We start from the raw sequence: 27645 nt of genomic DNA on the forward strand, positions 1-27645 counted from the left end.
GCCCCCCTCCCTCAGTGGTAAACACACTCTCTTCCAAGCCACCAGATGTATTCCACAGCCCCCCGGTAGGAGCCCCAAATAAAGCTCCGCATAAGCCGCTCAATCCCCACCAGCACCGTCTTCGGCACCACTGTATGAGCCATCAAGTAAATAGGCATGGAACACAGAACTGACCTGATCAACGTCAATCTCCCCATCATAGAAAGAGATGAGGCCCTCCATCCCTCTAATCTGCTCCGCACCCTCTCCAATAAGGTGGAGCACTCTGCCACCCGTAACCTCCTCCGTGTGATGGAAACCCCAAGATACACCAGGGCCCCAGTCTACTCCTATATCCCCAGAGTCGCCCTGATCTCCCAGCACACCCTCCCCTCCGTGCTAGGGCTGAAAAGGATAGCGGACTTTTGTAGATTAACCCTCTGCCCGGACATCACACATTTATCTTCCTATTTTGTGGGAGTTTTTTCTACCCTACTGTAACTCCTTCCTCCTCCAGGGATCTAGAAGTTTTGAACAATTCCGAGAAAGTAATATACTGCCAAAACGACCACATGCAGCGATCGATCCTGATGCATCGGTCCTCTCCATTCTCGGTCACGACGTCACGGTTGGACCACAAATAATACAAAAAAATTAAGACATTTATATAGATATGTCTACACTAACAGCCGAACCTAATTAAATACTACAATTTGTTGAGGTATCTTGGTCCAACCAAATTGAATAGCCGTATTTAAATGGAGAATATATACTCCATAATGCGCTTGAAACCTTGGACTCAAACTGCGGGCATTGCACCAGGCGTCAGGGCCTACGTATCCATGATGTTTTAAAATATAAAATGTATCAATAGTTGAATTATATGATGCTACCTTTTTCTTGCTGGAATCATAGTGCTTCGTGAATAGCGCCGTCTCGAGCACGGGGAAGATGTCACAAAAACAGAGATTAAAGTTTTCTCCAACCTGTCTTAATCGCCTGATCAAAGTCCAGAAGATGCTCAAAGCGGTTCTTTGACTGGATTACCTTATTAGTCAGAAAACAAGTTTAGACTTAGATCTCAAAAAATTACAATATAAGTATAATTTCAATATAATAAATCTGGTTCATTCTTTGGCCTCTCAAATGTTGAAGACATTAAAATGACAGTGATGATTCATTCAATTGATACAATTTTATTATGAATCTTTAATCGTGCCAAACCTCCAGGCTCCAGCTCGTAGTGTGGTATTGCTAGAGTCCATGTTACAAGGCCCTAGCCACAATTAAATAGTAAATAATGCTAATTGTTTATTCAAATTATATTATTTTATGTGCGTAGACAAAAATTGTTCTGTTTCGAATATCCACATAAGGGAATCCTCTGTAGATAGCTCTGTTTCTGAATCAAGGTCGCAACCTATTTTAATTTGGTTCTGGTAGAGCTTGTGGGCCTAATTAGATTTTGTTGGACCTGAAAAGAACCTAACAGTAAGTTAGCTTGTGCACAAGGCAGACGGATGAGCAACCCAATCCAAACTAGAACATAGCCCGAACCCTATCCTGCATTTTGCTCTAGATGCTCCAATCCAGACGCCTTATCCTTGGCAATTTGATGTACGAAATCTAACTTGATCAAACTCTATTAAGCCTCTTTTTTTTTTTGTTCCAAAGTAACCAGGTCCCATTTTTGATCCAATCAAAATTATGTTCCGCTTAGAGAATAATCACACTATGGAGCCGAGACAGGTATAAATTGGGTTGGTTAAATTGTCAATTTCAGGTTAAATAGCAAAAAACAAAGATATGTATAAATTGAACCTGACCTGGTCCGTCCGAGCTGTACTGAGTTTGAAAATAATATTTTCAAATAAAAAATATAAAATATGTAACTACTCCCGTTGATGTTCTGCGAGAAGGAGAGCTCCAGGGAGCAGACCGAAATCCTGAGACGGGCTTATCAGCTACGGTTGATAGCTCCGCGGACGTATCGCGTCCCTTACACAGCTTATATTATAAATAAAGTGGCCATATAAAGTGACGCGCCGGCTCCACTTCTCCGTTAAGTACTTAATTTCCTTCACCTCGGCAAACAAAAGAGGGAGCGAGCCACCGTCACATGGGCTTGTCGTGAGAACGTGGTGGCCATCGGATGATCCGAATAAAGCTAATGCTTCCACGTGTGCTCATATCCTTCGGCTTTTCAATCTTTTCGTAGCTTTCGTCCGGAAGGTCCCCCCTCCGGGCCCACAAAACGGCCGAAACCGTCTCCTGAAGGCCGTTACGACACCGGCCTCTCACGTGCTCCTACCTCCAACCCATGCGGGGGACAATCTGATCCAACGGTCCGTATCAAGACTGCAGCCGTAGGAGGTCATCTAATGGGAAGGCATCGCTTTCCGGAACTGCTCGCTCTCAAAAGCGAAACTAACCGGATTAATTTGCGACACATGTCCAACTCTCCTCGATAAACTCCTTTTAATTAGTTATGTTAAATAATCCATCTCGCCACTGAGAGTACAGTATTTTCGGTGGGCGATTCTGCCATACAAATTAAGCTATTGCTAACCTGCTATTAACCTTTTTTTATTATTATATTATCAGATTATGAGATTACCGAGTACTCTAAATTTAGTTCGTGCCTAATTGAATAAAAGATAGTGGCATTTTGGGAATAAAAGTAAAATCGAACTTAACCTGGAAGGCGGAAGAGTCCTCCTCCAAGTCCGCCCGACGGCTGTTTTATATTTGGAGCCGTCCGATGGAAGTGCGAATCACACCGAATAGGCTCCTGCATAAAAGCCGGTCACCTGTCACCGTGTAACCACAAGAGAGAAATTGTAGCTCGGTTAGAGCGATGAGCGAGGAGCTGAGGAGGGAGTACGAGATCGGACCACAGATCGGACGGGGGAGGTTCGGCACCGTGTACCGGTGCGTCTCGGCGGAGACTGGCGAGGAGTTCGCCGTGAAGTCCATCGAGAAGGCCCTCCTTGCCGACACCATCGACCGCGAGTGCGTCGAGCGGGAGGCCAAGATCGCCGAGCACGCCGCCGCCGGGAACCCGCACGCCGTCCAGGTGGAAGCCGTGTACGAAGACGAGGCGTGGCTCCACGTGGTGATGGAGCTGTGCCCCGGGCCTGACCTCTTCGACCGGATCAGCGGGCGGGAGGCGCCGCTGGCGGAGACGGAGGCGGCGGCGGTGATGGCGCCGCTGATGGAGGCGGTGGCGGTGTGCCATCGGCGGGGGGTGGCTCACCGGGACATCAAGCCGGACAACGTGCTGTTCGACGGGTGTGGGCGGCTGAAACTGGCGGACTTCGGGTCGGCGGAGTGCTTCGGGGACGGGCGGCCGATGAGGGGGCTGGTGGGGACGCCCTACTACCTGGCGCCGGAGGTGGTGGCCGGGAGGGACTACGACGAAAAGGTGGACGTCTGGAGCGCTGGTGTGGTGCTCTACATAATGCTTTCCGGGATGCCGCCCTTCTACGGCGACACGGCGGTTGAGATCTTCGAGGCGGTGCTCCGAGCCAACCTCCGGTTTCCCACGCGGATTTTCCACACCGTCTCCCCGATGGCCAAGGATCTCCTCCGCCGGATGCTCTGCAAGGACATTTCGCGAAGGTTCTCGGCGGAGCAAGTCCTCAGTATGTCTCCTCCTCCTCGCAACCCCCTTTCTTTCTTCATCTCTGCGTTCCGATCTCTCTTTTCTAGCGCTTCTTCCTTCGATTTATCCGGTTTTACTTCGCTTTCTAGGGTTTCTTCTCGGATCTCGCTCGTTCTTTGAAAACCCTGCTTCTTGGTATTGAAAAATAAATAAATAAAATATGTGCGACCATTCGTCGCTCCGATTTGTCTTGTGATTTTTCCCCTCTCTTGGTTTATTTTTACCTGCGGATTTTTTTCCTCCTCCTTTCTGTTCCCCAAGGTCTTTTTTTTTTTTTTCCTTCTAATTGTATATTTTCGAAAAAATTGATTTGTGCTCCTCTTAATGACGTCTTGTTTTTCTTAAAATTTCAAAAATCTCAGGGCATCCGTGGATAACCAGTGGCGGGGGACTGAGACCGACAGAGGAGCCAACCTAGAAGGAAGATTAAAGGCGGTGAGCGCGGGCTTTGCGTACAAAAAATATGCCCCATTTTTCTTTTCCAGAAGGGGCTCCGGGGTTTGAAATCTCGTCTTGATGGGAGATAAGGATGGGATTTTTTTTCTTATATTTTCGATCTCTTTAGCGTTTGAGTGTATATATTTTTTTGCTCCTAAATGAAAGAATAAAGTAAAGCATCTGTAAATTGTTTTTTTTTTAAGTGCTGCGAGTTATGCTGGTATTGTATCATGTAAAGAGATCCAAGTACATGGAATTTTCTTTTGCTGTTATTTTCGTCAAAGGTTTTTGTTGCAATATTCGTGAATTCGCTTTTTGCTTTAATTGTTCGACCGGCCAGGGACAGGGGAGGGAATGGATGGCATATTCGATGGTTTATGCTATCCTTCTCTCTCTTTGTTCCGAAGTTGCGGGACAGCGTGCAATTTCCAAGCAAGATATGAAACGTGAAGAGGGAGGGGATTGCAGTTTGACCGTCCCACCTGAGTGATAGGCGTGGCTGCTTATTCTCCCTCGATCGCTCGTTAGCAAGCATTTTGGACTATGTGTTCGTTTTAAATTCTTGAAGAACGGCGTAAGAAATTCCTAATTTGTAGCAATTCATGCATGCAAGTCCACCTAAAATAATAGTATTTGATTTCCACTGAGACCATTTTGGTAGAGAGGACTCTGCATGAAGCAAATTCTTGTGACTTGGTTGGTCGTCGAAAATGCATATTCAAAGATATGACGTTCAATGTCTCACCTACAATCCCCTAAAAATAGAGAAGTCATAGTTGTCCAAATAAAAAAAAACAACTAAAGTAGACTCTCAACAAGTCGAAATTTCCAAAAAAAATTGCAGGATGATTTGTCTAATTTAAAAAAGAGAGTAAATATAAAAAATACTTGAATAGATAGAGGGATTATAGCTATTCATGCTTGTTCTAGCATAGATACCATATAATTCATGACATGATGATCATGCCTCGTTTCATTTACATTGCACTTATTGAAATTGCTTTTTTCATATGCATCGCACGTCGAAATTCAATGCTGCAGAACCCATTAGGTCATGCCAATTATATTTCAAAAACCTAATACATTGGCCAACTCTAATCCTTTTTTTTTTTAAATTTTAATGTTTGGTATAAAAAGGAACCCGCTAAGCATGCAACTGGCACGGAGTTCAATTTTTATTTATTTTAATTTGTAATAAAATGTGAGATAAGTTGCCACTATTTTGTTTTATAAAAGAAAATTTCTAACAATATTTTACTAAATAATAAAACATACTTGTTAGGTTATAGTACTGTAGTTCTGTTTATGCTACGGGCTACACACCACAATCACCCACTCCATGCCCATTTGACGTGGTGCCCAATACCTTGTGAACTAGAGCAACTCAATCCCACGAATTAGGCTAATTACCTCCTACCACATTTAACAAAGAACAGAGTAAGGAATATAGTTGTGCAGCAAATTGTTACTCCATGTCACTTATATATTACCAACGTCATGGTCCATATCACGACTGATTGGTATTGTTTTTTTTTATGTGGAGAAGATAGAGGGAAGAAGGTTCGAGTGGTCCAAATATCATTTCGTCGATGGGCTGCAGGAAAGGAGATGAGGCATGACTTTGTGCACTTTATTTTGTCGTTGCATGAAACATGCATGTCTTTATTCTTGACTCACCTTAATTTGCTTTACAAATCAACACATTTCTTGCCTTACCTATTGTGCTGCATCTAAATGGAAGTTGCCGTGGGGCAATCAAAGACTGTACGTGGCAATAGGGCCTATGATAGATCCTCCGTTGGAGACCTTGGAGGATAGCTCTAAGGTGTGCTCTTGATTTACCACGCGAAGATTACTCCTTTTGTGGTCGTATCATTTGTGCGTGGCATCCAATTACTCCGTGAGCTGATAGTGTATGAGAGGCCAATGTAGCTTGGTCCTGATGAAGACTTATTATTTGTCAATTATATCACAATACATGACAATTATTACACCTGATCGTCTAACAAGAGAATCTTTTTTATTGCGGAAGGTGCCTACGAATAATTTGTCAAAATCATACACAATCTCATTTGATATAATAATTTTAGGTAGCCTTACTATGAGAAGAACACTCCTCCATATCTTTCCATTCCTCCTTTGTAGTTTCAAAATAGACTATGTTGGTCACAAGTTCTCTATAGATTCCGTTCCAAATCTAGGAAAGCACCATGGTGTTGCAATATTGCCATGCATCAAATGTTACCGAACTTTTGTTAGGCTTTAAGCGAGCTATCAATAAAGCAAACTTTAGTCTTGGCTAAGATAGCAGTCTTCTTGGCATGTCCCCATAGAGGATAATTATCACCAATGAGGAGTTGAGCGACAAGGACCATAGCTGGGTTATGTGAGCGATGAAGAAAGAACGGTGTCGTTACATTAATACCATGATGGCCATGATTGTCGGATGGAGAATAAATGGCTGAGGACAACAAATACTGAATGGATGATAAGAGAACAAAAAATGGGGGTTGATTGATCAAGAAAAAACCTGCTATGATACCATAAAAATTTGTATGAAAAATGAGATTTAAATTTTTTGTTCTATTCATGGCACTAGTGTGCTCATATACAAGTTGAGTCTATTGACTCTGAGAACCATATACAGTAGAACACAACAACAAAATCTCATGCTTATGGAAAAGATACTAGGGACCCGATTTAATATAATACAATAGCAAAAGCCCATGATTTGGTGCAAGTATTAAAATTGAATATGACAATCGAATCTCATGATTTTTGAAAATTGCTCTAAGCTGACACCCTAAGATTGTGCATACAATATTTAGTAGCTATGATATCCAAGATCGTACATACTGTAATGGGCAAGATTGTGCATGATTTTGGCAATTGTAAGTAAAATTTCTCTTATTTTCCAAGTGAAGAAATAGAAGGCATTGCAAGTCAATCGATGCAAACTCTTGAAGGCGCTACCATGGCTGCTTTGTGTTTTGATAAGCACAGTTCTAATCACTCTAGGAACAAACAAGGAGGTCGTGGCCATCGAAAATAACCATACTATGATTACTATAATAAACTTGGTCACATATGTGACACTTGTTACAAATTACACGGCTGCCCAAATCGCCACGGAGGAACCAAACTTTCTACTCCTACTGCAAATTATGTAGCTAATAGTGAAAGTCCTCTTAGCCTATTTATTATGGCTCATATTAGAGTAGTATGCCTAATTGCTATCTTTATTAAACACTAATAAACCACCACTTCCATCAACATGATAGGTACTTCCCATGACATGAATAATTAACACAAATGCTTCTAAGTTCTAACCACCTGGTTTCTGGCTCTAATCTTTTTCTTTTTTTTTTTATCACTCGAACCTTTACCAACTCCTCAATCCGTTAAACTACCTATTGGGGATATAGTTCGAATAACCCAAAAAGGGACTATCAAATTGTCCCCTTCTCTTTGAGTTAAAAAATATTCTTTGCATACTCACTTTCAATTTAAATTTATTAGTCATTAATAAATTTACTAAAATATATATTACATTGCTATCTTTTTTTTCAACTTCTATATTTTTCGGAACCTGTCAACGAGAAAGCCGATTAGTCTAGGTAATGAAAAGAATGACTTTACCACTACAATGGTCTATTCTCTCCTAGTTCTCAACTTACTGTACCTAGTTGGTTCTTTGGTACAATCGTTTGAGTCATCCGTCCACTCCAAGATTAAAAGTTTTGGTCCAAAATATTTCTGTTCCTCTTTCTATTTTTTAGAATAAAATAGATTCTTGTACTATTTGTTCTCTAGTTAAACAATTTAGGGTTCTTTTTCCTGTAAGTATTTTTGTTACTTTCTCTATTTTTGAACTTATTCATATGGATATTTGGAGAGATTATTCTATTCCATCTCTTATTGATGCATATTATTTTTTTAACAATTGTGGCTGACTTTTCATATTGCACAGGAATTTTTCTCATGCGATTCCAACACGAAATATTTTATTTACTTTAAGAAATTTATTGCTCTTGTAAACAACCAATTTTGTCATAAAATTAAAATTGTTAGAAATGATAAAAGGATGGAATTTATGGATCATTGATTGCAAACATTTTTTGATTCTTTAATAATTATTTATCAAATATCTTGTGTTAGCACGCCACAGTAAAATAGTATTGTTGAGCGCATATCTCATGGTGTATAAAAAAACAATGTATAATCTCTTGCTTTATCATTGAGGCTGAATATCGATCAATGGTCTCGACTATGTTTGAATTAGTCTGGCTCAAAACTTTACTCTCTGACTTGGTTATTCACCATCCTCAACCAATGTTTTTCTATTGTGATAACCATGCCTCACTTCATATTGTTGTCAAACCTATATTCCATTAGCTGACAAAACACATCAAAATATACTATGATGTTGTCCAAAAAAACTATAAGCAAGTACAACCCAAACGAAGTTTCTTTGAAGTGACAACCAGCATACCAATATTTTTACTAAGGCTTTGGGCCATGATTAAATTTTTTATCTGCTGGATAAGTTGGGTGTTAACAGATCCATACATGCCAACTTGAGAGAAAGTGCAATTGACAAATTTATGCAGAACCTTACCTATTATAGTATGCACCATCTTGGATATCCCAGCTGCTATATATTACATGCACAATTTTGATCTATCAGCTTAGAGCAATCTCCAAAAATCATGGAATCTGATTGCCATCAAATCATGGGATTTTGCTATTATATTATACTATATGTGGTTCCAGTATATTTTTCATAACCATGAAATTTTGTTGTTGTATTCTACTATATTTAGTCCTCCGAATCAAAGGGCTCAACTTGTATATAAGGCACGCCATTGTCATGAACTAAACAAGAAATTTAAATCTCATTTCCAATGCAAATTTTTCAATTATCGATCTCTGCAACGGTGGTCAAATGCATAGATGTTACAATTTCATGGCAACTAATTACATAAATTGTGACTCAAAACCATTTGTCCTACTCATAACTTACACATAAATCAATATTTGCTTCAAACAATTGTCCAGAAAATAATGTCCCTTGATCTAATCCCACAGAAATATTTCTTTCAGGCATCAATTAGGATATTAAGATTCTCCTATGGTTCCAAGGATATTAGCTTCCATATGGTGGGGTCAAATATTTAAATGGTGGAATTAAGGTTGAATCCCAGGTATTAACGCCTTCAAAAACTTGGCCCTCAATTTCAGGAACCTAGCTCTAAATGGGCGAGAAAAGGATCAATAAAACCACTCTCAAATAATTGCGACAACTCGAATGATTGGGAAAATGCTAGACGAAAATGATCATTATATTATATATGCATCGGCAAAAACCTTGTAAAGAATTTGCTTTTGGTCTTTTGAGATCTTTGCTGGATATTGTTTGTGCTTTTGTCGCAGCCAGAAGGTGTATTATAGTCCTTTTTCTTCTTCCCTTTTCTTTCTTTCTTCTTTTTTTCTCCGAAATTGAGAAAAGAGGAGAAAGACTAAGACAGAGCAAATTGAGAGAAGAGGAGAAAGACTAAGACAGAGCTCTTCATTTGAGAAAAGAGGAGAAAGACTAAGACAGAGCAAATTGAGAGAAGAGGAGAAAGACTAAGACAGAGCTCTTCATTCGATATTTTTTTTTTCGCCTGCCTTGAACACATCTCAAGGGGGCTTTTTATAGGAGGAAAACAAACCAGAAACCAGATTTACAAAACCAGGGGTGCACACAGATTTACAAAACCAGGGGTGCACACAGATTTACAAAACCACTCATAGCTGGAAAGTAAAAGGTGACAGGATATAAAGCTGTCAGTGAACCACTCATTTGTTCACTGTATACATAAAGATGTCGGTGAAGCTATTTCTTCACAGGATGGTTTTATCCTGAGCTTGATGTGACCACAGTCTTTCCTTTATCTGTTTTTGGGACAGATTTGACTGCTCCCTTTTGTCCAGGTCTTCGGGTGAGAATAGTTTGCCATACTTCCTCCATTGGAGTAGGAGTATTCTGAACTTCAAGATCTTCATTTGGATCTTGTGCTTCTCCTGCTAAGCAATCATAAGTATTACTTGTGTTTTCGGGAGTATTTGATGAAGATTGTTGGGAAGAGGCAGACTTCATAGATTTATCATCAAATGCTTCGAAGAATTCCTTCTTGATTTTCTCTAAGCATTTTGCCTTTACTTCTTCTTCAGATATATTAGGATATCTCCTACTTAATTTATGTTTCATGGACATAAATAAGTTGTCATCATCAGTGCTGGATTGTTGAGGAGATCCAAATACTTTTTTCTCCTTATAAAGATGAATATTTCCTTTGATGGTAGTTATTATACCATCTAATTTGTCTTTGGGCATTCCTACCCACCATTTGTAAAGAGCATTTCTTTTTAGTACTGGAATATTATTGGAGTCAAATCCAGTAGATAGGGTCCACTTCCAGATCCAGGGGATTCTGTTCTCTATGAAATAGATCATAGGACAAGTAGTAGTGCATATTTGATCATCGGTCATTTTGTTGATGACGGGATGATTGTCCACCCATTCTTCAAAAAGATCTAATAATTCTTTAGGTAATATTTTTAGATCAGGGCCGAAGAAAGTCCACCATTTGTTGAACCAACCCGGAATGGGTTTGGCTAGAACATCAGGATGTACCTGTAAAAACCAAGAGTGCTTTCTCTTGAAATTTTCATAAAAAAATAAGTTAGTGAAAGCCTCGACGTAGTCCCAGTAGGTCGCCATAATTTCATAACCATACTTGGTTATCATTATTGGCCTGTTGGGATCTAATCCCCATTCTTGTGGCTGCATGATCCTGCAAATAGTACATTTACTATAATTGATATAATTATTTATATTATTATTATGGAAATTGTGATTAATTTCCACAGATTCAGTAAGGAGCAATAATTTCTCCATTATCTGTCTGTCTTTGTCTTGCATCGAAGGATATCCTTGCTCATCAAAATATTTTTGACGAATGCACCATGGGTCTTCCATTTGTTCGATATCACTTGGACTCAGGTACATTATAATAGTCTCGCGATTATTTTGCAAGAATGAGGTGTCAATAGTACTTTCTTGAAGCACCTCTTTCATTGTTGGTTTAGATGATGATGAAGAAGAGAGATTTTCTCTTGCAGCATTTTGCTGTTCAACCTGCTTTTGTTTTTGTTGTCCCAAGTAGGTTGCTAGGTCCACCATCTGTGGTACCCTTTCTGGCTGTTTATGAAACAGAAAATTTGCTGTATTCATGGGAAGTGCATTGGCACTGCGTCCCCTGATTCCTCGAGAAGAATTTCTTCCTCGAGCATATGCTCCTCTAAGAGGAATCATCCCTGTAAAAATTCACGTGTTAAGAAATCTGGAAGAGAATTTTCTTCGGATTTAATGTATTCAATATTAAAATCAAAAACAGACAACTGTGCCTGCCATCCAGCAAAGATTTGCTTGGATACTAAATTTTTAACATCTTTTTCTATGATCTGTTTTGCTGCTGTGCAGTCTATCCTCAACAGGAACTGTTGATTTAACAGATCACTTTGAAATTTTAAAATACATTTAACTATTGAAAGCATTTCTTTCTTGATAGTAGAATACTTCTTTTGAGTTGGATTCCATTTTCCAGAAACAAATCTGACAAGAATTTCTTTGTTATTACCAGGGTCTAATTGCTTTAAAATTCCTCCGAATCCGATATCTGATGCATCGGTTTCGACGATTTTAAACCAATTAGGATTAGCTAATGTTAAGCAGGGTAAACTTTTTACCTTTGACTTAATTTTCTTTACCTGCTTGGTGTGCGAATCACTCCACGGAATCGGACTTTTATTGAGCCTTCCATATAGAATAGCAGTATCTTCTGCTAGATTCTTATAATAATCAGATATATAGTTTAAACTTCCTAGGAATCTTTGAAGTTGCTTATTATCAATTATTTCATCAGGAAATTTTGATGCAAATTCAATACTTCTTTCTATTGGAATTATTTTTCCCTGGGAAATATAATGTCCTAAAAACCTTACTTTGGTTTGGAACAAGTTCATTTTTCTTTGTGATATTACTAAACCATTTTTATGGGCTACCATTTTGAAGTGTTTAAGATGTTTAATATGACTAGCAAAGTTTTGCGAAAATATCAAAACGTCATCGATATATACAATTATATATGGTATGTCATTAAAAATTTCATTCATAATTTTCTGAAATTCAGAAGGGGCATTTTTTAATCCAAAGGGCATTACATTCCATTCATAATGACCGAATGGTACTGTGAAAGCAGTTTTATATCTATCAGATTCTTTTATCTGAATTTGCCAGTATCCTGATTTTAAATCAAATTTTGAAAAGATAATTGCTTCATTCAGTCTTTCTAACAAATCTCTTTTATTTGGTAATGGATATCTTATCCATTTTAACACTTTATTTAAGGGCTTATAATTGATTACTAATCTTGGATTTCCTCTTTCTTTCTCTGCATTTTTATTAACATAAAAAGCAGTACAACTCCAAGGAGAAGAAGATTTTCTTATTAGTCCTCTTTTTAGGAGCATTTCTATCTCAGTTTTACATAATTTTAAATATTCTTGGTTCATCTGAGTTGGCCTAGCCTTAGTAGGAATATTTTGTTCCTTAAATGATTCCTCATAAGGTAAACTGACTTGATGTTTTTTTCTATCCCAAAAGGCATTGGGTAGTTCATTACAGATTTCATTTTTAAACTGATTCTCTATTTCATCAATCTTAATTTGATTATATGGTTTCTTTAGGTCTTCTTCTATATTGTATATTGTCATTTCCTTTTTTAAGAAGTTTAGCTGATTTTCCTTTTTTATAAGGATGTCTTTGATTTCATTTATCATTTTAGTATGTGGATCCGTTATAAACAGAAATACTAACTGCTTTCCTTCCTTCTGGGCATAGATTCCAGAATTATCTATTTTTGTTATTGGCATAATATCATTTAGGAAAGGAGTTCCCAAAATTATATCTTGTGTTAAATTTTTAACTAACATAAAAGATGTTTCAATACAAACATCTTGATTACAGATATGTGCTTTAGGTATTTTATACCTAATTGGTAACTTATTTCCTCCAGCTGCAGTTAATGACTGTACTGTCTTTTGAAAATAAGTTGTTGGAATTAATCCTTCCTGGATGCAGTTCAGATCTGCGCCGCTATCTATTAATGCTTTGGCATTTTCTAGTACAAAACTCTTGTTGATTACTAGATTTATTTTTATATACCATTTTTGGTATGTTATCTGGTTTAATATATTTAAATAATCAGGAAGATCATCTGTTTCCTGTTTTATGTCCTTACCTTTTATAAAGGATGTCTGAGACTCTTCTCTTGCATTTTCTAGACTAGATATTCTAGTATTAAACCGTTCATTTTCATTTTTTAACATAGATATTTCTATTTTTAGCTGTTTTATTTCATGTTTTAAATCTTGTAAAGAAACAGGTTTTTCTTTTATCTTATAACTATTGAATCTATTCATAACTTCTTGAAACTGATATCCTTTATTAGGTAATATTAATCTTGACGATTCTCTGTTATTTGGGTTCTTTTCTATTAGAAATTCTAATAACTGTTTTTTTATATTATGATCAGTAATTTGATCTATAACTTTTAATATCTCTTCTTGACTGTTTGTCAGTACATTTAATGATCTCATTCCTACAAAAGATTTCCAATAATCTTTGTCACATTGTACTGTATTACATTGACATTTATCTGACTTTGTTTGATCTTCTGATGAAGTTATTACTTCATTTATCTCATCCTCTGATGAACTTGAATAATTACTGTCTTCTTCTGAAGATGAGTTTATCATAAGTTTCATTAACTGGGTTTTCAGATTATCATCTATTTCTTCTTCTTCTTCTTCTTCTTTTTTTTTGTTTTTTGCTAAAGCGGATGTATTATATATAGCGGGTACGGATACATCTAAAAAAGTCAAAAGTTAACAATTTTCGGAGCGCTTCAGGTAAGTCCTCCTCCCCTAATCACAGGGTTTCCTCATAATAGTTAGTCACATAAGAGGCTATCTAATCCACAGCCCCATTAATTTTACGATACATATGCTTGGCCTGAACAGCCATTCCTCCATATATCATAATTTGAATATTTTTGAGCAGTAGGTGGCTGTCCCCTGCATCACCCACACTCCGCTAGATCCATATTATAGTCCTTTATGGCTGGACTACGTGTTTTTCATACCTTACCAACTCCAAAATAAAAAACTGGGGTTCAGTTTGACCATACTACATTGTTCTGATAGGCGTGGGCTCTTATCTCTCTTCTCTCGCACACAAGTTAGGACCTCGGGGGTTGTAGTTTTTTTTTTTTTTAAAAACAAAAGGTATTGACTGCGGGTATAACGCTGAAAAGCTCCTCGCCAGGATTTCGGCTGACATCTAGCATTACATGGATTGAAGGGTCAAATGACATTACATGACCAAATTAAAGGGTAGAAAAAATGATGCCGCATGACCTAGGGGACCATGAAATGTGTCTCTTTTTCATTGGGCAGCCTCAAAATAGAATACAACTCGATCATTTAGGCTGGATAATATTTATTTGGGCGCATTTTTATATTAAAATCTATTCGGATATAAATAGAAATATGAACATTCAATTAATATTTATATCCATCAAAGAAAAAAAAATGCATGGATAATTACTCGATCTATAGCCGAATATTTGATTTAATTAGCAATCTTATTTAATTTCATATAACATTCAAGTATTTCTAAGAAAAATATATGACCATATTAACATACTATTAATCTGATTTACCATCAATCCAATAACATCTTTGATGCTATGGTCATAAAGTTTAATTATCCAACTTATATTCATACTTATATCCATATTTTCAGTATCCATTTAAAATATATAAAAATATTAATTTTTATATTTAATTAATATTTATATCTATATTCATATTCGTCCAATAAAATAAATATGAATATGAATATATAGATATTTAATTTGTATCCCTTTCTGTTTCAATTCAAAAAAAAAAAAAAAAATTGTTAGCTAGTGAAGGGGTCGCTGTCACAATTCCCCAATACTTAAAATGCATTAAACACCCTTGTTTTAATGCATGCATGTCTCTGTCTCTTTTGCTTGATTAGAAAAGGCAGAAGGTTCTAGTACTCCAGAAAAACCCTCTAGGCGTCTTGGGGCCTTCATCTATATAGAAGGGAAGATGAGGTGTGACATTGAGTACCTGATTTTTTTCCTTGCATTAAACATTCATATGGAGGGGTGCGAGATTATCCTTTGCTTAAAAATTCAGAGTCTTTGCGTTAACGTACCAGTCCCAAACCTATTATTAGATGTGCCCTCCTTCGACTTGCATCAAAGTGATACTTGCCTGATGGCTTTCAAGGATAACTGGAACACCCAAAGTATACAGATTTCAAAGCCTGACATGTTCTCAACATGTTACACCCGATTAATGCATCACAATCATTAAAACCAATCAACTAACTATAAAACTTTATCATGGAAATTGTTCGGAAATCTATTTATGTCACCCAAAGTATATCCTTTTCTGTAAAGCTCTTGGCGGTTTGAACCATGATGGTGGTGCTCTCAAGTATTTCAGCTAGACAACTTTAACAGCTGCTGCTATTTTTAAAAATAAAAATTAAAAAATAAAAGTGACCAATTACACGCAGAAGACCCCAAATTATTATCAGGATGTAATGTATTTTAACTCTATGATTGCTTCCACAAGTCACGCAATCCGTCCATGTCCATTTGTCGCACGTCAGGATCGAATTTGCCCCCATCACGCCCCATGCGTTCTTACGTCCCATCTTTGTAGCTTCTGATGTTCGTCCACTAGCGTGATCTCAGATTACCAAGGGAAAAAAAGAACTTCAGCATGCTATAAAGTTTAAGCAGCATGAACCATCAAAATTATCATGATAGATGCTTGAAAGGTACTTCAAGAGGTAAAGAAACACCTCATGTGACGTGTTCTTATCAATGAGTGCCGCGAAAGCGTTCTTTCACCGACTTTGGCAAGGAACTTGATGAGCATGTTAGGACTCGATGGAGACAGATGGGGAGGCGTGCCACTTCTCTTCATCCATTTATTTTTGATGCGAAAAGAACCGTACGTGCCATCTTTAAGTTTGTGGGCCATCACCTGTCACTCGTGGGGAGTTTTCCAGTTTACGGGACCCCAGACCAATTGATGAACCCCGCCATCATCTTTATCTTTAAGTTGTGGGGTCCAGCTGAACTGTTGTACGTTTCGAAAGGAACGTGAACCAAAACTTCTGCCAGCGTCGCCCGTACCAGAACTTTTGCAAAATTTTCACGTCACCTTGATGTTTCTAGTATGGAATAGAATTCCATTATCCATCTACGATCTGAGTTCCCTCTTCGACGCCTAGGGCACCGGGCTAGGTTTTAGCTGAGCCAACCCAACCACTGTAAATTAGGTCGGGTGACATGTAGAGAACATTGGCTGCATTGACTACCTAATTCACCCACATCAGCCCTAAATAAGCATCATGATTTATTAAAAAAATATAATATTCATATGTATACATCACAATGTATTATGTAAAGTGGAATCAGATTAATTGAAGAACTGCAAACGCAAATAATTTGCATCAAAGCCACCTTGTCCAGGTCAACGATTTAGAATGCACAACTGGTGTGAAAAATCGTCACGAGTCGGACAATTACTGATATATTTAAACACATTTACCACTTTAATTCAATAACCGAAGAGACATAACTGTGAACAATAACAGAAGAAACGCAATCGACAATAACAGTTGCATCATTCGTTTGTCCTCCGCTGCTGTTCCTTGAACAAGTATGCCAATAATTCGTGAATGACCAAAGAAATTACGCTTCTTCATATAATTCTTGATTAAATTAATCGTCTCAAATAATTCAGTGAATAATTCAGGCAAAGAAAAATAAATAACAATATAAAACTTTTGTTTCTCAAAATCTAGAAAATATTTTTACTATTTCCAAATTGCCGCAACGTGGAACCGAAGATTTTACAGCTTACCTTTAGCTACCATTCTACTCTCTTTGTAGCTCGCCTTCATCAAATGCTCGAACATCCTAGGCCCCAACAGCATGGAGACTCATTGAATCTTGTGGTTTTCATACAAGACAACTCTCACACATTTTGGGCATGAAGATGCTTAGAGGGAGTTCCCTCGGCCTTCTTGAGGAAGCGGATGGAAAAGGGCAAAGAGTTCTTGATTTGTGCAGCCAATAAAATATCCCAGTGCTCTCTAGTCTTTTGCTCCCAAGAAAAGCAGACCATTCCAAAAGATGTTCCCAGGGGCTATATGATTGTGTATGTGGGAGAAGAATGCAAGAGGTTCACCATTAGAATCACCTTTCTTGAGCATCCGTTATTCCAGGAAGTGCTTGATCAAGCTAGGGAGGAGTATGAATTCAAGCCTGACTCGAAACACTACATATCCTGCAATGAGAACATCTTCTTTGACATTCTTCATTGTGTTGGTTCACAGCAGGACCAACGGTTCTTCTGGCCGTGTTGCTAAAGGTTTGATCTTTCTCCATTCCTCTGTTCCCCGTATAAAGGCCTACATAAGAATCTAAATGGCATAACAAACAATGCATTCATTATGTCAATACATAACATAAAATGCCAAGCAGCGACGCTCTGACTCTTGGAAGAAGAAACAATTATAAGCTGAGATTCAGACACAGGAGTTGTGAAATTTTTGATGTAACACAACAGGGGACTAGAAGAAAAGGTGCACAATAAAAGAAAAAGAGCAAATGAAAATCAAAAATGAAAATTAGTACGTGAAAAGAACTAGAATGACATGTTAAATCATCCATAAATGAGTTCTGCAAGTAACATAGCACAGAGAAGTAAAACAATAAGTTTCTATCTATTACATTATGTTCATTGATCTGATGACTTCAGAACATTATCCCACACTATCAGCTAGTTCCCATGTGTTAGTAATGATTTTGATCAAGAGTCTGCACAATGTTTTGCACTCACCTGTCTTCTCATGCAATGAAAGATATATGATAATAAATCCTTGTACCCTAAGAACCATCTATCATACAGAGCTTGAAAGATTTCTCAACAGAATTACCGTTTGTATATTCTGAGACCCATTCACCATTTATACCTTGACAGATTATAAGATTTTCCCAATAAACACTTGAGATTCCCTTTTATAAAACAGCCATGTAAAGGTGTAGATTACATTACCATCCTCAAATATTCAAGGGCCTATTTGGCATCACTGCTGTTTTCGTGCTTTTGTTTCTTTACAAATTAGTGGAAATATCAAATGGAGATTGATGTGAAGGAAAGCATTTGCTCAAACCTTCTGCCATTACTTGCTTCAATTTTCACTCTTGTTTGAAAGTAATAAATCTTTGCGACCAAAAGCTCCAAAGACGTTATCACTTGTTTCATCGTACATGTTCTTCAGTCTAATTCATTTTTCTTCTTTAGTTTTTAAAAACAAAATCAGAAAACAAAAGTAATACCAAATGGGCCCTAAGTCACCGAGCTTCAAATTTTTTGAGTCCTTGCAATATATATTAGCTTACACATACCCCCACCCACAAAATAAAAGGAAGGAGAATAATACTTAATACCAACTCTACAGTTTCTGACATTGTGATACAAATCTCAAATTTGGAAAGCTGACAATAAGCGATCAAGGATACCTGTGAACCATTCAGAAGTAACAATTCAGTTCAGTACTTCACAAATGTCAAAGCTTGAGTTCCCTGTTAATAGCTTGCAAAATACTATATAAGATATTAAAGCTGAAACAGCTACATTTGTAGGCATCACATATTTTCTGCAGCACAGTATAAACTTACATGCTAACTATAGAAAGAGAATGGTTCCCAAACATGAAAAGATCTACTAAGATTTGTACACATTACTCCTCAATCGAAGTTTGAGAATGCTACTAGATCAAAGTAGACAGCAGGACTGTAAATACAGAACCAAGATTATTGTTTCCATTGTACGAAAATCTTCATTAATAGTAAATTTAAGATTTGTCAAATTACCACAAACAACTGAACAATGTGCTATTCGAGGTGCATGGCCATTATTGGCCATAAGATATGTTGCATTTTGAGAAAAATGTCTTTTCTCAAAAATTTACATCATAGTTATTTTATAATCAGACAAAAAAGCAAAAGGATTCCAGATAATCCAGTCAAAACCTATTTTATTGATCTGGTCAGGCCTAATTTGGCATAAAAAATAATCAGTAAAATGATCGAATGTTGCAGATGGCTAGACACATAAAGTATATTACTTCATGAGCAAGGCACATTGGTGGTCCACGTGGTTCAAGCCATCATTCATCATAAAGAATGTACAATATGGCAGGAGATGTCATATTTGTTGAAGCATGGAAGTGCGGCATCTCTCTTGCTTCTATAGAGATGCCTTGGCAAGGAACTTGTCAAGGAATCCTTCAACGCAATGGATTGTGATCCAGGCCCACAGAAATAATCTGCTCCTCTCTTTCCAGAATCCATTATTTAGATTTTTTTCTTTCACTAATAAGTGTTGGCACATAAGTTCCGCGGCCAGAAGCAGCTGTGTTGTAGATGCAGAAGTCATGAAATTATTTTGCCGAAGACACTCTTCAGTTGTCCTTCTCTTGTTCCCAGTGACACTTCGAACCACAAGAAACATAAAAAAATTTTAATCAATCCATCAAATTTTGTACTAGCTCTTGATTGCCTTAGCACTTCTACACCAAAATTCTGAAATCAAAACCAAGATTTTTGGTGTTGGCTAAAACCAATATGAATTTGGTGAATACTGACTTAAGACCAAATATATTATTGTATAGATGGCCAAGTTGAGCAAACCTTTTGAGTAGAATTTCAAACTTGTTCTATTCAAATCCAAGAAGCATTCTGTTGAGATTGAACTAAGATTTGCAAGTCGTGAGATGATATAGAAGCTTTGCAATGTTGAGCTCCAAATCTACATGAAAAGTTGTGTTTTTAACATAGGTTGGGCTATCTGATGCAGGTAAGGATGGAGTCCACCTCTCTCACAATGTCAAAATACAACTAAAAGTAGGACAATATGGGAAGCTATATGAATCTAGGGGAAAAGCTGAAACTAAATAATGAATAGTAAAGGATAAATAAAGGTTGAAAGGACGTTAGGTGAATTTAATGTCCACATCGTGACATCGATGGGAAGACTAGTTGCACCTCCGGTTCCTTCCCAACCTTCAGCCTCACACATCTAATCTTCCCAAGGCTTTGATGAAGGAATCCAAACCCTCACATGCCATCCTCTTGAATCCACAACCTCACTGCCATTTTCTTCATTGCCACACATGACATGAGTGACTCAAGAGAACTCAAAGATCAATTCAAATTCACTATGAAAATTGTAAAGAGTACATGGCTCACCGTAATATCTTAGACTGCATATATAAATTAGGACTTTTGGGTGCCTTAGAACTTGATGCATTATGAAATCAAACAAAAGGAATAACTTGACTCCAACTTACAAATGGACTCTAGAGCATTCGACACTAAGCTATGGATGTTCAATGTTCGAACATAAAGATTGGAACGTCAAATGCCTCCAACTCCAATCCACCTTCAAATGTTAACGAATGGTTGACACCACGTGGATAGATCATGAGCCTAAGCTAACCCATCAGATCAATTCGATGCAAAAATTGGGGTGCAGGATCTGGATTTCTTCCTCTGGTGCCCTCACTCAGAACTCATTTACATACAGTTTGATTTTACTTTGTTATCAAACAATAAAATAATATGTGTGTGTATATATATATACTCTAGAATGAGGTCAAAATGTTTTTTAAACCTTTCAGTTTTGAAAATTTTCAATTGTTCCAGCATAAATCCACCTATACAAAGTACACTAAAGATTCTAAATATATCCAAATAAGTTCTTCACTTCATCATATTCTGATTTTACTATTATTCATATTTTTTAAAACTTTTAGACTGGTGAAAGTCAATCTAAAACTGCCAAACTGGTAAAAGTCAATCCACCTTGCTGCAAAATAGAATTATCAATGAAACTACTAGAAAGTAAGACTCCACCAAATGAAACATGCAAATACTTAACCATCATCATAAACCAACTAGTCAAATCCCCACAAACCACTATCTCCAAGCACTTGATTCAAATGGACTGACCCAGCATCACCAATATAAGATGGCATCTTTACTTCCCACATCCTGCCACAACCTCCTTACTCCTTAGGTAGTGGTCCATGTTCCACATCGATAAATCAACTGCAAACATAATGGACACTGCAGTGTTGACGATATCTCTCACACAGAACATCACAAGAGTCACACAAGTTAATCAGCGCTTAAAAGAAAAACTAGAAAAAGATGATAAAAGGAAGATTGTAACAAATGTTGCACTCTAATGTGCATTCATTCTATTCCCAAATTGGTATTTGACATACCATAACACTGAGAATTCCTAACGTTTTTTATGACATACCATAACACTAAAAATTCCTAATGATATTTACCCAAGAGACTAGACTGTCATTACTTGCATATGGATCTAGTATTGATGAATATGGTATAACCAGAGGAAATTATTTGAACATTTGTAATGATTCCACCCACAAACCTATTATGAAGCAGGGTCGCTATCATGGGATATTAATACAACATGAGACGGATACTCCAAAATGGTAAATTTTAAAACAAATAGGATATAACATAGCTGTGTTATCGTAATAAATAAATATATATTGTTCATGTATATGTGAAAAAGCATCCATAAAGCAAAATGATCTATCACAATAATGAAGTCCATATTCTATAGAATAACAACAACTACAGCAAACATGATTTAGTCATTTATTCAAATCCATGCACTATAGAATATCATCAACATCACAAACTCTAAAATCAAGCATCCATCATCGAAAGGTTAACAATCATTTAAAGAGTGAAAGCCCTTCCTCTTATTCATAGAGATATTTGGGAAGTATCCTGGTTCCATATTTTAATTTTAAAAAATAGGATGCATTGAATAAGTATGCAAGAAATCCTAGCCATATTTGACATAACAGATATGAACAGGGATGAACTTTGAGGATGTGCTTCCTAGCCTCAAAGGGAACTTTCTTGTTTATTCTTCCTTCTGTAGTAGGAGTGTTCAGAAACCAACTCTTTAGCCTAGTAGAAGCGCCCAATTCCAGTTTTTGCAAACTCAACAAAGCATGATCTCCGAAAAAAGGGTTGAACAATAACTCTCAAACTCCTTATCCTTTGCCCTCAACCACTGCCAATGGTTTTAAACTTCAAATATTGCCAAAAACTCCCTATGAAATTATACTAGTTATATTTGAAAACTTATAACTATGACGAATGCCGTGCCTAATAGATAATCATATGGTGGTCCTGAATCATCAAGCACAAAATGGATATGCATGCAAAAGTCACTAAAAGTAAAGAATTTGGAAAATCTGTTAAATACAACCAAATAAAACTGAATGATGTGGCTCCCTAGTATAAAGTAGATCCTTATAGAATTTGAGACATACAATTTGGCGTACACAACCTAGAGTAGTAGCATCACATAATGCACGAGTGCACTTTCTCTATACCCAAAAATACTTATCAAAAGGTGTTCCAATTAGCAGATTGCAGTAATCAACAACTGCTGAAGTAGGAATGTCTTACATAAAGGGAAATGCCTACTTTGACATGTAATATGTAAGCGAATACCGATCAAAGATTTGAGACTTGAAAATACTGCCCCCAAACAGGCCATAGCATATCAGACAAGGACCGGTACAAGGTAAGGTACATCACGATTTAGCAAACCAAGCCTGAACTTTGCTATATCATACCCTATCTAAAAGTACCACCTTGTATTGCATTGTACTGAGGTGTATCAACCTTGCACTGGTCGATACATCTAATTTTTCTGTTCAATTGTACCAACACATACTGCTCCCATATCGCATGCCACGCCTTATTGGCATGTGATAAATATGGGCCCATACCTTGACATTTTAATCATTGGTGTCAATATTATTTGGACACTTTAGAGAAGTGCCAAGCCTCTAATTGTTCTCAAGTATTGAATGCAGCTGCCCCCAAAAATCTTAGCATGACACAACATATATATATGTATGCATCTATTTATAGATGTGTGTGTGTGTGTATCTACATGTATATGTGTATGTATATATATATATATGTATGTATAACCCTATAAGCCATTGTTTCCATGCTTATCCGAAAAACATATAAAAAAAAGGAGAGAAGATATATGATCTCTAACAAACAATACAATAAAACAACCATGAGTGTGCAAATTGTTTAAGCTATTGCTTAGGTATATTTCAAGTTTCCAACACTTGAAACCAAGAAATTGACAAGAAGTGCCAAATGTTGGCACTCTTTTTTGATATTAACAGGCACTTCAAAGTGGAGTGTCTAGTTGTGCTCTATCAAGTCCTATTGTGTCCAAGTGTCCAAAGGTCTTGACACTTACAAAAAGTTTAAAAATTGAATGTCCCAGTGTCCATGTATCCAACATAATGACCCAATGCACTGAATCCCTACTTTGCTCTCTCTGATCATTTTTACTAGGTTTCCAAAAGTTCTCAAAATATATATAACTCTTTGATCCTTATTGGAAAACAAACCCTTGAAACAATATATATCCCCTGTAACAAAAATCAAAGGAGCACAAATCAATTTTTAAAACATTGTCGATGGTAGATTAGCAACCAAAGGGCACCTAGCATCTAAAATCCTGATAAGTGCCTAGAGAACAAGGTGGCCCAAAAACAATAAATTGAAAAATTAATAACAAAAACCTGAAAACTTACAAGTCAAATATGAAAATATAACACATCCAAAATATGATGTATCGAGTTTTCTAATGATCAGTACCAACTTAGCAACATCTGATATTGGCTCATATATTGGTCTCATCCTCTGTAAAACATTAAAGCAAGCACCTAGGCGGCCAAAGCATGAGTAGTTTAAAACATCACATAAATATTTCCATTATTTACCCTCCAATTTTCCAAGTATAAGTTACAAATATGATGACTTTAGATGTGTTCTAAAGGGAAAATCATAAAGAGCTCTACAAAGATAAATTATATGAAGATTAGTGATGGATTCAGCATATTTGTACAGAGACGACTCTGAGAATATGATTCCTGGGAATCAGATTCCTAGGAAGAGAATACCTAGGAAAGTACTTTTGACATGTTTGGTTAACCATGGGAAAGTGACTAATTTCCAAAGTGCTTATGTTTGGTTAACCATTCACTTTCCTAGGAAAGTTATGTATAATTCCTATTATGCCCTTAATAAAAATTAGGTCTTTAATGCCTCTTTAATGCTTATTTAATGCTGAAGGGTCTTTTTGGGAAAAAATAAAAAAGGAGTGATTCCCACCTCATGGGAAAGTAACTTTCCCATGTTTCTCATGGGAAAGACTTTCCCATGAAATGTGGGAATCATATTCCCATGGGAATACAACTTTCCCATCTCTCTCCTTTGAAAACTCCAACCAAACAAGAGGCATTTCATTACTTTCCCGTTGACCACACTTTTCCCCCTCCTTTTCCTGCGAACCAAACGAGCCCTGAAGTATCATTCGCCCACCATTAGTGTACATTTCCTCATTCTAAGAAATCGACAATGTGCACACAATCCATTCCTTTCAATATTGTGCATACAAGATCACATTCCCCACCTCATCATTAAAGAATCTATTACAACAGCATAAAGGAAAGAACTTAGAAGATGGCATTTCAATTGCAAATAAAATAACAAAAGAGACATTGCTGGTACCTCAAGTATTTGCCAACAGCTCCACCACCACAGTCATCTGAGGCCATTGATACATTCCTCCAAATCTTGCCTTCCAAACCTCCTACCTTCCAATTCCCCCTCCCTACACCTCGCTGCAAAATAGAATATCAGCCAGACCACGATGAAGTAAACCTCCGCCACCGAATGAAACACCTCCGCAAAGAGCCTCCCCCCAACCATCATGGCAAATGTCCTCCCAAGATTCCCACAGGCCAGTGTCTCCAAGCACTTGAGCAACAAAGCCTGGGCTGGCATCATGGATATCAAATAGCACCCTTCTCTCACCGCATCTCGCCCCCGCCTCCTCAAATTGTGGTCTATGATCACCACCCATGGAACAAGCGCAAACACAACAGAGACCACGGTGTCGAGCAGGGCCCAGACGAAGAAGAACCCCGAGAGAGCCTCATCACGGGGCCCGGACCATGGGTTCAACGGCGATAGGTAGAAAGGCATGAGTTTGACCTTCACAAAGAGCTTGAAGAGCTCGTTCTGATCCCTGACGTCGGCGAAGAACCAGATGCAGAGGAACTGGACCAGGGCGTCCCTCGCAGCCCACCGCAAGAACACGAACCCCGTGAGCCGCCAGATCCCCACTCGAGCGCCGGAATAGATGGTCCCGGTGATGGAGACCGGCTTCTGGAGGAGGGAAGCGGTGACGGCGACGAAGACGACGCCTAGGGCGCAGGTGTAGGAGAGGATGAACCCTAGGATGGCGAGGGTGTGAGTGGAGGAGAGTAGGGTGAGGAGATAGAGGATTGCCGTCGCATCTTGGCGGTCCAGGTCGAGTCCGCGTCCGAAGATCCGGAGATCGACGGCCTGGTCCCGGTCGCCAGCGGCATCGTCGGCACCGCCTTCGCCATCGGGGAAGGAGAAGAGGAAGGGGGAGGAAGGGAAGTCCGGAACCCTTATCTTGACGGATTTTGGGAATCTCGGAAACCCCAGGGAGCCGTCGACGAGGAAGAGGCGGACGGGGGCGGGGAAGGAGACGTTGGAGGAGGAGGCCGGCCGGCGGGAGGCGCGGCGGTCGCCAGCGGCGGAGTCGGAGAAGAAGTCTTCGTCGAGGGTGCCGACGCGGGTGAGCTGGAGGAAGGGGCGGCGGCGGGGAGGAGGACGAGGCGGGGGGGCGGTGGCGGCGGAAGAGAGGCGGGAGAGGAGGGAGCGGACGGCGGGGTCTCGGTCGGAAACGGAGGCGAGGCGGAGAGTGCCGGCGAGGAGAGCGGAACGGAAGGAGAGGAGGAGGAGGGCGGCGAGAAGAAGAGCTGGGAGGGCGGCAAGAAGCAGAGACCACGACCGGCGGAGCACGTGACCGGCCGTCCGGAGGTCGAGCCGCGGCGGACCGGCGTCCACCATGGCGATTACGTCGGCCGGGCGGACGCTCGTGTCGGCTTATTTCGGGAATGGATTTCCTCCCCACTGGACCCTTATGTACCTGGAGTCGGGGAAGGAGATGAGGCTAACACCGTCAACGTGGGATACTTTCGTGGACAAGAATGTCCTTGGAACTCTGCGAACTAACCTTCGGACCGTTTGGTGGTACTAGCAAAATTTTCAGATATTTGTCGAGGGTACGCTTGGTAAATAACTTGAACTTTGGTGGTTTTCTTGATGGTTCCTATGCGATTATCGTGGGCTTCGCCGGAGGACAAGTCGTACGTTATCACGAAATTAGTACAGAGTTCCTCATATTCATTTCTACGCGGGTTCCCCCGATCTTTCCGAGCGCGATAGTAGGCGAGGTCTGCACGGTGGATTTGCCCACGTTGCCGCAAGACATCTGAGTACGACCTCATACCATCTGGGCTCAACCCTGTTGACTGTTGTACCGTCTGGCCTGATCCACCAAAACTAACTATACGGAGACATCCGAGAGAATTTTGAAAACCGTTATAAATCCTCACAATAGGTTTAGTTCAATTTCATATGATTATTGCGTTTAGGATGAAGCAGAAATTAAGCCCAAACAGGTAACTTTGGAAAGAGAGAATGGACACCGGATGTTACTCGTATAAGACTCCTTGAGCGGTTATAATTCTGGTCAAGAAACACAAGGAAAATTTGGATTTGTTGTCCTGGAAGGAGAAGGCATTACTGATCAATAATTAGCAGGCTGCATCACCCTTTCAACCAAGAACCGTTGGTTGACGGGATCCACCTGAATGGACGGTAGGTTATTTAACTGGACGGAACCTAGTAGCTGTTGTATAATTCTTTCCTCTCTCTTTTTTTTTTTTTTTTTTTTTTTTTTTTTTTTGCTGAACCGGGTGCTTCATACAGACCGTGTATGAATACACCCAATAAGATCAAAATACAATATCTCACGGAGTGCCAAAGGCAGCTCCCCCTCCCCTGACCAAAGGGCGTAACCCGAATGGTGGGCCGCATAGGCGGCTACCCAATCAGCCGCCCCATTGGCCTCCCGAAATACATGCATGGCCTGGGTGGCCCCCCCATCTCTCATCATCCAGACTATGTCGCGGATCAAGGGGTGGTCTGAGCTCTCACCCCTCAACCCCTGCTGAATCCATCCAATAACGGTAGCTGAGTCGCCCTCCAGAATAATCGGGCTGGTCCGCATCATCGCCCGTGCATGTCGAATCCCCGCCCAGGCAGCGTGCAGCTCAGCTCCCGGGACTGATGTAGCGAACAAGTGGC

General features: G+C 38.9%; 2 protein-coding genes across 6 annotated transcripts; one reads left to right on the forward strand and one right to left on the reverse strand.

The window, feature by feature from the left end:
• The first annotated feature begins 2718 nt into the window (after positions 1 to 2718).
• On the forward strand, positions 2719 to 4353 carry LOC103703944 (phosphoenolpyruvate carboxylase kinase 2-like). Its single transcript, XM_008787025.6, has 2 exons — positions 2719 to 3623; positions 4006 to 4353. Exons 1-2 carry the CDS (start codon positions 2837 to 2839, stop codon positions 4059 to 4061), a joined length of 843 nt encoding a protein of 280 aa, XP_008785247.2. The 5' UTR covers positions 2719 to 2836; the 3' UTR covers positions 4062 to 4353.
• A 12624-nt stretch (positions 4354 to 16977) lies between these two features.
• On the reverse strand, positions 16978 to 26499 carry LOC103703945 (uncharacterized). Of its 5 annotated transcripts, none has more exons than XM_088724134.2 (2): positions 24970 to 26499; positions 16978 to 19799 (listed from the first exon to the last, which is right to left on the reverse strand). In XM_088724134.2, the coding sequence occupies exon 1, from the start codon at positions 26341 to 26343 to the stop codon at positions 25003 to 25005; it is 1341 nt and encodes a 446-aa protein (XP_088580260.1). In that variant the 5' UTR covers positions 26344 to 26499; the 3' UTR covers positions 16978 to 19799; positions 24970 to 25002. The 5 variants fall into 5 exon arrangements, with proteins under 5 accessions (XP_088580260.1, XP_088580258.1, XP_088580261.1 ...); XM_088724132.2 differs by having other exon boundaries at positions 16978 to 17723; positions 24970 to 26479; XM_088724135.2 differs by having other exon boundaries at positions 16978 to 17711; positions 24970 to 26401.
• Between the last annotated feature and the right edge of the window lie 1146 nt (positions 26500 to 27645).

The sequence above is a fragment of the Phoenix dactylifera genome, chromosome 6 (genome assembly GCF_051530095.1).
Source record: "Phoenix dactylifera cultivar Ajwa chromosome 6, Ajwa_hap1_PhDact_Kaust_v1.1, whole genome shotgun sequence".
Taxonomy (NCBI): domain Eukaryota; kingdom Viridiplantae; phylum Streptophyta; class Magnoliopsida; order Arecales; family Arecaceae; genus Phoenix; species Phoenix dactylifera.